A 12482-nucleotide genomic window follows, 5' to 3' on the forward strand; every position below is an offset into this window, starting at 1 on the left:
CTTACTTTACACTGGAATTTTTAGCTGATGAGCTGGATTCATGCAGTGTCTTTTCCTCCTCTTTAGAGAGGGATGGAAGGGAGTTAATTCCACCGAAGCTTCAAGAGACCAAATATCCCTGTTTATTAATTAATAATATCCATCTGGATTTTTATCCAAAGAAAAAGCATTCTGAGCCGTGTCATATCAACTTTGAAATCTTTGGAAGCCTGGCTGCTCTTCCCTTGTGTCTAACACCTACCTAGTTACAGGACATCAGGAATGTGAGCGGAGGACAGATGATGGGAGGAGGCTGCCTTTGTCAAAGCTTTTTTTGATGAGTGGGAACAACAAAAATAGGGTTCTGGAAAGCCACTACAAGCCAAAAAAAGTCCTCTGACACCGAACATCTCAAGAAGATGAAAACCGTCCTCCCGTTTCCAGTGTCCCTGGCCTGAGCTTTTGATCTGACGCAAGAAATGTGGTATTTGTCTGAAGTTGAGAAAGTTTATGCTGGCAAATGAGAAAGGAGGAGGTGGGTTGAGTAAGCTGGGACTGAGCTCCAGGCACACAACGCTCGTGTCCCCGCAGAGGGCCGGGAGTGGAGTGGGATCCGCAGCCAGGCTTGGAGCCCTGGGAATGGAGCAGGAGGCAGAGCCTGCCCTGGGAGCCACAGCTGATCCTGCAGGCAGCAGCCTCTGCCCAGGGCACGATGGATCCCCACGCTCCTGTGTGCTGTTGGCACAGCCCCTTCCAACCTCCTGACCCAGCTGTGCTGTGTCTGAGCCGTGGGGTTTGGAGCCAGCCACAAACCCTCGTGCTGCTGGGACCTCTCTTGCCAGAGGCTCCGGTTCAGCATGGCCATTTAGGCTGATTTGAGTTTTTCCTTTGTTTTGCGCAGAAAGACAAAAGTTTGAGTGTTTTGCTGACTTGAGGCCGTCCTTCAACTCTGACTGCACAGTGCAAGGTGGGGAGGAAAGGGCTTTTTGTGTCCTGCATGGATCTGCTGTCCTGGCAGCACAGGCAGCAACCATTGTCCTCCTCTCTGCCTTCCCTGCCTGGGTGCTGAGTGACATCACCCATGACTGCAGGACCTATTTCATTTATCTGGTGGCATGAGGGTGTTTTCTGCCCCCATTCTTCATGGAAGCAGAACTTTTGTGTTGGAAGTTGTAGCAGGAACACAGGTGGGCACTGCTTGCAATGAGGATTCCCTGTGAAAACCACACATTCTTCCCTTGATGTTATCCCTCTCTCTACCTCAACCCTATTGACTAGAAAATACCAAGATTTTAGTACTGAGACTTTAATACACTGCACATTTTGCTAATTTTCTTTCTGGCTGTGAGCCTCTGTGGTATCATTTTCCAGCAGTTTACTCAGAGGGCTCGAAACTTTCTTTTTTTTTATTTAATGAAAGTGGGAATTCTCCTCAAGTCCCCTGACTACAGCAATGGCAGCCTTAAGAAAAACAGAACGTGACAGAAAATGGATGAATGGCTCCAGTGCTATTGCAATAATGTGTAAGGAGCCCACTTGTGCTCTGTGCTGTGTGAGCTGTGAGAGGACACTCCTTGTTGAAAGAGCCATGTGTAGTTTGAGATTTTTGAATGTGACTAAATCCCTTGTGCTTCTCCTTCTTTAGTTTGGCTCTGTGGATCTCACGGATGTGAGAGCTCTCTTCTTTCTGCTTTATTTCTTTTGGGCATTTCTTCAGTCCTAATCATAAAAACTAGAATTTCTCAGCAATTTCAAGTCTGGAGACTTCCTGACCTCTATCATTTCGTGCCCAGGGAAAATAAACTTGTTACTATGGTTTGGGCCTTAATGACTGCAAAGTATATATAGTCAATTTATAACAGTGCATGCTGGATTATCCTGTGCATGGCTTTACAGCTTTTACAGCATTTATCAGCAGAGTGCTCATTTAAAACATGTTGTTTTAATGAAAATGATACTGTTGCCACTGTTTTGTGTTGATTATGTGGTAACACATTTTTATTATCACCCATAAAAATGATTTGGAGCCGTTCCACTCCAGATGCGACCTTCGGCAGAGCCGTGCTCGCGCCGCCCGCGAGGGCCACGGGCCCCTGTGGTTTGCTGGGCCCTGAGCATGGCTGCAGTGATTTAATATCCCTGTTCCCACAGCTCTGCAGAACACTGTCCAAGACAGCCCCTGTGTGCCCCTTCCTCACAGCAGGAGCATCCCACCCCTGCCCTGGCTGCAGCCCCTCTGATTTGCCACCTCCAGGGTTACTCTGCCTCTCTGCCCGAGCACATTTTGGCAACATCCAGGTGTTTGCTGGGGAAGTAAAAGGATGATATAATAAATAAAATGAAGTGATTTAGAAAAGGTCTTCAGCTCACACTTGAGTCCCATGGCAATGGGAGTTAAGCACAGTTATGGTAAGGCACATGCTTAAGTGTTTGTTGAACTGATAACACGTTTCCTGGAAAGTCTGACAAATAAATCATTGGTGGGAGCACAGAGTGCAAAAGGCAGATGGAACTGATTCCCTCCTGCCTGGCATCAGTCAAACCTGGTGAAGAAAAGCATTGTGACCTTACTCCTTTTTGCTGTACTCAGAAAGCAGATCTGTAAATAAAGATCCTTGCAATAAAGGAAGAATTTTGCTTGTTTGCAGGAGTGAGATTCAGTTCCCTTGCACTTAACCCAGCTCCCAGTTTAATTAGTTTCTGATTCACCCCCATCAGGCCAGTACATTCTGCAGGAAGTTCATCATTTCTGGCACTGCTGCAGTACTGGCTCTCACCAGGCCTTGCAATAAAGAAGTGATAAACCTTGTAATAATTGTAAGTTAAAAACAAACAAGCGGAGCCAAGTCACTCTCATTTATAATTGCAGTGTGACTTCATTATATAAAGACAACACAGTATGTAAAAGCTGAAACTTCTAGGGATTTAATGGAAAGTTTGAGCCATATTCCCTTTTATTTCCCTTATCCCTAAATTAGTATTGCTTAGGTGGTTTTCAAACAGGAAAAGATGATGCTGTAACAAACCTCAGTGTTGCATGCCTTGAAAAATGTTCCCATGTTAGAGACCAACTCCCAGTTTCACAGTGGGCAGGGAGCAGAGCCTGATGGACAGCCTGGATCATATGGGGAATGCGGGGTCACTTTGCCAAGGAGAGAAGGTTGTAAATGGCCTGAACACCTGGGTTTATTTGAAGGTTGTGTGTTTGCAAGGCCTAGAAACAGCTGGGAGTTTTAATAATATCCTGTTGCTTCTAAGCAGAACTCCTTGAGTAAATAGCCTGAATTTTGTTTTATTTTGTTTTTGTTTTCTTCAAAGTTAAAGCACTTCAACTCTTTAAAAGCTTCACCTTCTCCATCATCTTTAATTTGGTTGGTATTTGTGCTTTTACAACCAGTACTTGTCCTCAGTTTGCCTGCAGGTACAGCCCTTCACCTCATCCCAGCTCTCAGTAATTTCAGATCTTCTGGGTTTGAGCACCAGGGAAATGTTGTGTCCCCAACAGCAGCTTCAGTCTCTGCTCTCGTGTTTCTCACCTGGGACAATCCCACATGAGGCTGAGTCCCTCTGGAGACAGTGAAGTCCTGCCCAAGGAGGCACAATTAGCACAGCAGCTTCCTAACTAATTGATGCTGATTTCCTAAAACCAATAAAGCTTTTATGCCAAAATCCCATGGTCTGTGAGCAGAGTTATTCCCAGCCTCATCTGGCAAGAAGAGGAGTTTCAGGACCTCCTCAGGAATTGAGACCATGACTGAAACCATCCAGGTCACAGATCATGGAATATTCTGAGCTGGAAGGGACCCAGGAGGACCATCCAGTCCAACTCTTAAGTGAAGGGTCCACACTCTGGGCTTGTGAGCACCTTGCTGTGAGACCCAGCTGACGTTGTCTGTGTTCCCCACGTTGGCCTGTGCAGATCCTGCTGCTGGAGGCTGCAGAGAGGAGCCCAGCCCTGGAGAACAACCTGCCCATCACCGGCACCACAGCCACGTGGTACGACGAGCTGCTGCCGGACGCCTTTCCCCTGCTGAACCCCGGCACTGTCCTGAGGAAAACCGTGGGATCTGGTGGTAAGCCTGGCCTGCTCTTCACCAAATCACCCATCCTACATACACGATACCTTTGGGGTAGCTAAAAAGCAGTCTGGGTCTGCTCTGTCCTTGCAAGGTGCAGAGGAGAGGGCTTGGGAGGTCTCTGCTCTTCCTTGAGCTCAGCCAGAGCAGAGCAGGGATGTCCAAAGAAGAAATGATGAAGCTGCATTTTGCCAGCTGTGGTGGCAGCTCTTATTTCTGTTGGCACAAACATCTGCTGGGAGCTGAATTTGGGTCTGTTCAGGTTCTGTTAACCCCAGCAAGGCCACTCTGCCTGCCTGTGTGTTTCACTGGGCTTGATTTAAGTCCAAAGGTTGTGGATTTTGAGGCCTGGACACATCAAAACATTCCTGAGGAAACTCCAGAGAGCCATCAGGACACAGTGGGACAGTTCCCAACCTACTGAGCACCAAATGCAGCATTTCCTGGTCTGGGAGCAGTGCTGGGGGCAAAGGAATGGGCTGCACAGGTCATTCTTGGTTTTATTAGGACAAAAACTTTCCCATCAATAGCACCATCAGTTGCAGTCTGCTTTATATTTTCTAAATTTGCCATAAACACAACAGGCTGTTTTATGATCCCTCTTGTGGCATGAAAAAAAAATACAAGGAAGTCTCCCTGTGAGCCCATTTGGCCAGACAGATCCCCATGCATTGAATTCTCTTGACCTTGGCATCTTTTTTCAAGATCCCTGCTCTCTGCTTCCAAAGCCCTGTCTGTCTGTTGCTTTGCTTGCTCCCAGAGCAGTTCTTTAGGGCCTACTTTGCTTTTTTCTTCTTCTTTTTTTTTTTTTTTCTTTCTTTTAATTTTTTCAGCCCAAGCAGTTTATTATGGCAGCCCTTCCTGACTGCAGCAGACTTGGAGCAACCAAAACAGTCCAGATGTCATTTCTGTTTATGATTTGACATGATGCCACAACATAGAGGGAGGTTCACTAACAATATGTTCTGCAAAGTAGTCTCAGAACCAGAGCCACAGCTGCCAGGAACTGAATTAAAGCATTTCCCCCCATGTCCATTATATGCTCATTCTGCCCTTTCCATCTCATTTATTTTTGCTGTGGCAGTGTCTCTGCACCTGCACTTTTGCTGCACCAAAGCCAGCCCAGCAAAATGCTGGTGACTCTGGGCCTTCCATGCCAAGTCCTCTCCTCGTGGAGGCTCCTCATGTCCTGCTGGGCACAGAGCAGTGGCTCCTCTCCCCCAGGCTTCTGGCAGTGCTGCCAAGCAGACCAGCTTCTCTGCAGCTCTTTGAGCAGGCTCAGCACCTTCCCCCCTGCAGCAAAGCCAGGTGGTCACTGGTGGTCACCTCCCAGAGCAGGTGGTGATGTCTGAGCTGTGTGTGAGCCTGTTGTGTCAGCCAGATTCCAGGCTGTGTGTGTGCTACCAGGTGTAGTCCTTGCTCACTGTTACCCTTTGTTTTTCTGGCCTTGATTGATTTAACCTGGTGTGGAATAATAACCATGGTGTAATAAAGGGATCAGGAATGCACTGGAGCGTTTTGAGCCAGGACAGTGTCTTTCAGCAATGAGAAATAATCAGTTCAGTTGCTCATTGACACGTGGTTGCCTGCTGGAGCCCCTACTCAGCCTCTGTGGGCTTCAAATACTTGCTTTGCTAAAGAGCTGTGGGGATATTTTGTAGATCTGGGTCCATATTTGGCCTCCTTCCCTCCCCACACCACTCTGTGTCCGTGATTCAAAGCCAGCCAAAATAACTCAGCATGGATTTTGGTGGACTGAAGGGAACTCCACACAATTTAGGATGGAGGGGAACTGCCCATTTTACATTTCAACACCGTGCTGTGACTTGTTGCTCAAAGCTGCCCCCAGGTTCCCTTACAGAGCTCTCAGGAGATCTTTCATCATGTGGGATATTGGAGTAGGTGGAAGTCAAGCCTGAGTGTCCTGGGTGATTTGGGGCTGTGGAAAGCTCAGCCTCTGTCCCTCCCACCCCTTCCCCTGAGCCTTTTGTGAAACATTCCCTACTTTGCCCTGCTTCTGGGTGTTCAGCCAAAACAAATCCCAGCCCTACCCTGCATGCCACCAGGCTGGATGGACCAAGGGCAGGATGCTGGGGCCTGGCTCAAAGGTGGGTGATATGGACAGGGTGCTGTGAGTGCTGGAAGTGTTTCTGGATGACCCCATAGCTCTGGGTTGGCTGATGCCTCTCCAGGCTGAGGTCCAGGAAAACTTGCTACTGTTTATGAGGGTGGTTATTCCTTCTGTGAGTGACAGGGCTGAGGATAGACAATCATTTAAAAGCAATCAGTGCTGTTGAAACAGCTGCACCACTGGCCTTTCTGATCAGCTTGTTAATCAACAGAATACATTTTTCTGAGTATTAAGATAATATATATACTCTGGCTGAGCCAGTTGGCAGCAGGAGACCTAATTTTTCATATTTCTCTTTTTTTCTCCTATTCTTTTTTTTTTTCCTTTTTCATTTTTTTAACCTTTTTTTTTTTTTTAATCCTTCTTATACAGAAGCTAAAGGACACAGAGGTGCAGAGGAGCAGCTGATACCACAGGGTAAGTTCATAGTTTCTGCTATTTCTCTTTCACAGCACAAATCATTGTTATGCCCAGTCCTGTACTTACATCCCAAAAAGCAGAAGGGTCCTGTGGCCAGGAACTCTTTGGAGCCTCACAGATGGAGAGGCTGAGTTTGTTCTTTGGGTTTTATCTGATCATGGGCTGCTTTGGTTGGAGAGGCCAAACACCACTTTTATCACCTCTGAGACATGAATTCCCAGCACATAAAGGATGGACAGCACTGTCTGATGGAGAGGCAAATCATGGAAGCACATGTGGCCAGAGCCAGCAGGGCATGTCCTGAGTGATGGGAGAAAACTCTTCTCTAGCTGGTACCACCTGCCAGGGGCACCAGGAGCCTCTGGGGATGTCAGGACATCACTTTCCAAAGCTCCATGTTAACAGAGCAGCTCCTGTGCAGGGAAAACCCTGGGGAAGGAGGGGAGCAGATGGTGTGTTGCAGGTTAATGACAGAGCCAGGAAGAAAATCCAGGTCTCTGCACACCTGATTTGGTTTCCAGCAGTAAATTACTCACCCTCTGCTTTTTTAAAAATATTTTTCCTGTGGTCTTTTGCTTCATATTATTTGGAGGATAAACTCTTACCATGGGCTTCAACCCTCTGGAATCAGTGCCACTGCAGCAGAACTGATTTAAGCCAGCTGAAGATTTGTTCTCCCCTCTTTTCCCTGAATCCTTCCCTCTTTCTTCCCCCTGCTGCACTTGTCTCTTTTAGGCTGGTAACACCATTTGTCACCATCATGAACACTTGCCTGACACATTACCCAGTGCTGCTTCTCCCAGCCTTCCCTTCAGCACTTCCCCCTCCAGGGAAGGAAGTGCCAGTTTCTCTAAAGCTCTGCTGCAGCAGTGGGATTGAGGATGCTGCAGGAAATGATTGCTCATGGTCTGCAGGACTTCATGGGATTGAGTTATAAGGTTGGACTGAAGGATTGAGGGTGATTTACACAAGTGAGGGAATGTTCTGACCCACACAGTGAAATACATTACTGACATCCAGTTCCTGCAGAAATGGAAGGAATTAATGTCACTTTGGGATGAAAAAACTTGTGCACAGCCCAGAGATCCTGTGAGATGAATGAACACAGGAGAAACCAGGGAAACATCATTGATACAGAACCTCTGGGTGATGTATACAGAACAAGTGGGAGACAGGCTTTGATTTTCTTTGGCAAATCTATTTTGTGTATTTTGTTATGTTGGGATGGCCCTGGAGTTCATGTGTGTCTGGAGGAACCCAGCAAAGGACACCCAGACCCTGCCCAGAGCCATTCAGGACTTGGGAGGGGAACAGTGTGCACCCAGCACATCCCAGCTGGAGGTGCACATCCTGCTGACTTTTGGGGAGGGCCTTGTGCATGGGGATGTGCTTTTTCCTTTCAGGATTGAAGGAAGAAGAGGAGAAGCAAGGTCCAGTCTGGCTTGTCTGGCCTACCTGTCAGACAGCTCCTGGCACCCTGTCTGTGCCCTGCTGCACTTCTCCCTCTTTGCATCACTGAGTCCCTCTCCTCTGGTTTTGAGGTTGCTGAAGCCTTTCTGACCTCAGCAGTGCCCTAACTTCCAGCTAATTTCCTTTCTGAACATTTTCAGGGATTCCAGGACAGGTTGGTCCCCCGGGCCCAGTTGGACCCACTGGGCTCCCAGGACCACCAGGGCCGAAAGGAGAGAAGGGACAGCCTGGTGAGAGGGGCCCAGCAGGGCCACCAGGTGAGTCCTGGAGAAGAGCAGTGCTGCTGTGACAGGAGATGTTTCACTTCATACAAATTGTCTGTGACAGCAGCTCAGGGAAGGCCAGACACGCAAGATTTGAGCATCTTCAATTGGTATCAAATCCATTCCAGTGAGTCCCCTGGCAGCTGGAGTCAGCCAGGAGCTCCCAGGGCAGACAACCACCTGCACGAGCAATGACAGACCCTGGGATTTCCTGTGGAGCTGGAGAGAGCCTGTCCCAGAAAGCTGCAGAGGAGGATCATGTTTCCCCATCCTGCTCAGGAGCTGTAAGAAAGAGCCTGTGACCTGTCAGCCTTTGGAGCAGAGCACTCCCTGTTTAACCCTCTCACTGGGTGCCTGTTTTAACTCCCTTTTTTCTCCACCATTTGTGTCAAGCTGTCAGATGCCAGGAAGTCAAACTAATGATGCTTTTGTATGTTAAGGGAAAAGGTTAGGAGGCCATTCTTTCACAGAACACTCCATTCCTGAGCTAGGAGTCTTTCTTCATTCCCCAAATGTTCCTGAATGTTTTGATGAAGGTGATACTGTACAATAGGTGCCAGACCTCAGGCTCTGTGCTCTGTGTCCAAAAGGCTGTGCCTTGTGAGCCTGAGCTTGGGTAAGATTTAAAACCCTGAACATGCCTTAAATGTGAGAGCAGCCCTGAACACTTTTTGGCACTTTCTGGCAAGCTGTCAGTGGCCAAAGTCTGGCCAAGGATGTGTCTGCCTCTTTTGGTTTCTCAGTTTGCAACAAGAGCCTTGCAGCCCCACAGGACATGTGATCTGTCTGCTCCTGGACTGACTCTGCTTCCCTTGTGCTTCCCCAGCTTTCCTGGCAAGGAGGGGACACAGGTGTACCTGGAGGGAAAGAGGATTTGATTTCACACTTTGCTGCCTGTAGTTTCTCACTCAGGGAGAGGGGAGATTCCACTCTTTCAGCAATTGTGCTGCTCAAAGGCAGCACCTCTGAGCCAAGTCAAGCTCTCTCCTTTGCAGAGGAGGATGCTAAACAAAAAAAAAAAAAAAAAAAGAGGTAAATGGGGAAGCTGTTTCTATTTTCCTCACCCCTCTGATTCCCACAGCAGTAGTTCAGGACATAAATCCTTTGTATTTTTGTTCCCTTTTTACATGATAGCATTATTAGCACATCCCCAAAGGCATTAACACATCCTCTCCTGCCTCTGCACAGGGATGCTGGGACCTCAAGGACCAAGAGGACTTCCAGGAGAAACTGGGATCCCAGGGCCCCCAGGTCCTCCAGGGCCACCAGCCACCCCAAGCCTCCCTCTCACCTTCCAGCAAGGGGTTCTCTACTCACTCCAGCCCACAGCTGAAAAAGAAAGTAAGTTCCCTCCTCAATTCCCATGTTGTCCTGTGGCACCAGCAGAGTGGCAGGCACAGAGCAGCTCAGCTCTGCTCCCACCTCCCTGCCAGGCTCTGGGAGCAGCTGGACAATCTGCCTGCATTGTGTGGGTCTCTTGGAAATTCCTGTTCAAGGTGGAATATCTTGGAAGCTCCAGGGGGTTCACCTCTCCAAAATGAAGAACAACTTAAACTGTCAGTGAGAGCAGGGTTTGGAGGATTTTGTTCTCTGTGCCTGTTTCTTTAGGTTCATCACAGCTTTGGGAGGGCAGCTTGGTGTCCTGTAAGCTTCCATCAGGAGTGGCTGCTGGGAAGAGTCTCTGGTGAAATGACAGACAGGGTTTCTTTGTGCTTATGCTGATTTAAAAAATATAAAATTATATTTGAACAAATCAAATCAATTTGATTTGAAAAAGCTTTCTAGGAAAGGCACATCCTGCACTTGGATTGGAATGCTCTCAGATTTGGGCTTGATTCTCCTGGTCCAGCCCTGTGTGGCTGGCAGGTAATAGTGAGGAAGCAGAGTTCAGCTGTCTCCCCTTGCTCTGGGAACTCCTGGAGCCCCAGCTCTGTCAGGTCTCCCATCTCCACTCCCCCAGACTTCAGCTGTGCCTCTTCCCCAGCTCTGCTGCTCCTGTCCAGCTTCAGAGCTCACTTCTCTTAGTTACAGCCAAGGATTACTAAGTCTCCCCATGTCTGACAGTTATCTCGAGCTCTCCCTTCCCTTCCACCCACTCTGCTCTCCAGACTCCTTTTCCCCCAAGTGAACAGATGTATTTTTAATTTAGGAAGAACTTTTAACAGCTCGATTTTGTATTCAGTTACTTAGGGTGTATGGGCAGGATGAATAACTCAGGTTCTATACTAAGATTTTCACAAAATACACATCAACATGCTGCAGTCATCAGCCTGAAGAAGGAAGGTTTTTATTAGAGTCTCCTCACTCCTCTCAGGGTCACACCAAACGGGGCCATTCTGCCTTTTATTCCAGTGATCCCCAAGGATGGTTTGAGTGCTGCTGCTTCCCCCTCCCTCCAACCACCCTTTGAATTAAACTCTTCCTTGTGAAGCAGTGGGTAAATTTAAAAGTGAATACAGGCTTTGATTGCACAGCTTTCCCAGCTGATGTGTGAGAAGGGTGAACTCAGAATTGTGCCCAAATGGGAAGAGGATAAATGGTGGATAATTATTTCTATCATGTCTGGCAGCACTGGGCAGCCACATGGACTTGAGAGCAGTGAGGAGATGGTGACTGTTCCATTCCTCCCTCCATGCCTGTGGATTTCCTGCTTTGCAGAAGGAGTAGCCCAAAACTTTATGACAGTTTTTCTTAATACAAACTCAGCTGCAAGTATAAGTTATCTGACAATGTTCTGGTAATACCAAGTCTATTTTCTTACTATTTTGCCTCTGTGTTGGCTGATTTTGCCTCCCACAGGCTGGTGGAAAGCTGATCCTCTGTCACCAGTAAAACTTAGCCTTGTAAATTCTGTTTAGATTTTTAAAAGATGTATTTACTTGTTTTGAAAGGAGCACATCTGAAAACTATAAACACAAAATTCCAGCTGCCGACAGCAGAGGGAAGCATATTCCTGGTAATGGGAATGAGATGTGAGAGCTGTATCAGGTTATTGTTATTACACAGAGTTTGGTTCTGCCTGAACATGGTTAATGCCTGTGCCTTCATTAATTGCAACAAGTTCCTGTTGGCAATATTTATCCACAGGCAGAAGCCAGGAATGAGGAGACAAATATTTTCTCACAGTTTCCCTGTGCTGTGGTAAAAGAAATGGTCCCATTTTTCTCCCTCCAGATCAGGTAGCAGAAAAAAATGAAGACAGGATTACTTCATTTCCATCCTGTCTCAACAAATCAAGGCTATAATGGGGGAATTTATCCCTTAGTCAGAAACCTCAGCCCTTGGCCAGAAGCTGAGCTGCTGTTCCCACTGCTGGATCTCTCACTTTCCCTGCCACTTAAAAATGAGTGATCAGGTACATGGTCTAGAGCCAGCTGAGACCTATTCCTTGTGCTAACAGTGATGATTCCTAGGGAATAGTCAGAGAAAAGAATGTAAATCTCACTCTTGAGGGCTGTTTTCTTACATCTCAAAGCTCTGCAAAGGACACATGAAATAAAATTAACCTGTTTTCATAGAATCATCACTGTTGGAAAAGACCTCCAAGATCAAGTCCAGCCATCAACCCAGCACCACTAAACCATGTCCTCACATGCCACAGGCACACATTTTTTAACACTTTAGGGATGGTAACTCCACCACTCCCCTGGGCAGCCTGAGGGGGAGCAAGGAGAAACTGAGGCAGAGCAGCTGTGTGTCCTGCATGTCAGTGGTGACAAGGGAGAGGGATTTGTGCAGCAAGGCCTTTCCGAGGAAGGAGAACAGAGCAGAGGAAGTGAAGGGGGAGGAGGAAAGGAATTGAGGAAACTGAACCCTTTCAAAGTGTGCCCTGAGCTGCCTTTGCTGCTCTGCCTGGGCAGCTTTCACTGAGTCCTTCAGGGCATTCCTGGGCTGTTTCAGGGTGTTTCTGTCCCCTTCCAGGGAACATAGGTGCTCCTACCTGACCAGGTCACACTGGTTTCACTCTTCCTCTTGGCTTGGATAGGATACTGGAGCAAATTCAGTATCAAGATCTTCTCCAATGAAGCACTGTCTGCTGCTTTGGGGTATCCAGGAGCACTGAAACAGAATCCAGCTCTTGAGCCCAGCAGAGCCTGGGTCAGTGCAGGAGATTCCTGTTACCATTTGATGTTACAATTTTGT

At 47.6% G+C, this 12482-nt stretch overlaps 1 protein-coding gene across 10 annotated transcripts in view; it reads left to right on the top strand.

The window, feature by feature from the left end:
* COL26A1 (collagen type XXVI alpha 1 chain) overlaps positions 1–12482 on the top strand; it is a 168943-nt gene that overhangs the window by 136960 nt on the left and 19501 nt on the right. For all 10 annotated transcript variants that reach the window (XM_033518891.1, XM_033518889.1, XM_033518890.1 and 7 more), the window contains 4 exons: positions 3899–4052; positions 6559–6603; positions 8217–8333; positions 9528–9680. In XM_033518891.1, coding sequence (XP_033374782.1) covers positions 3899–4052; positions 6559–6603; positions 8217–8333; positions 9528–9680 — 469 coding nt within the window. The remainder of the gene's footprint in view (positions 1–3898; positions 4053–6558; positions 6604–8216; positions 8334–9527; positions 9681–12482) is intronic.

Source organism: Parus major, chromosome 19 (genome assembly GCF_001522545.3).
Source record: "Parus major isolate Abel chromosome 19, Parus_major1.1, whole genome shotgun sequence".
Taxonomy (NCBI): Eukaryota; Metazoa; Chordata; class Aves; order Passeriformes; family Paridae; genus Parus; species Parus major.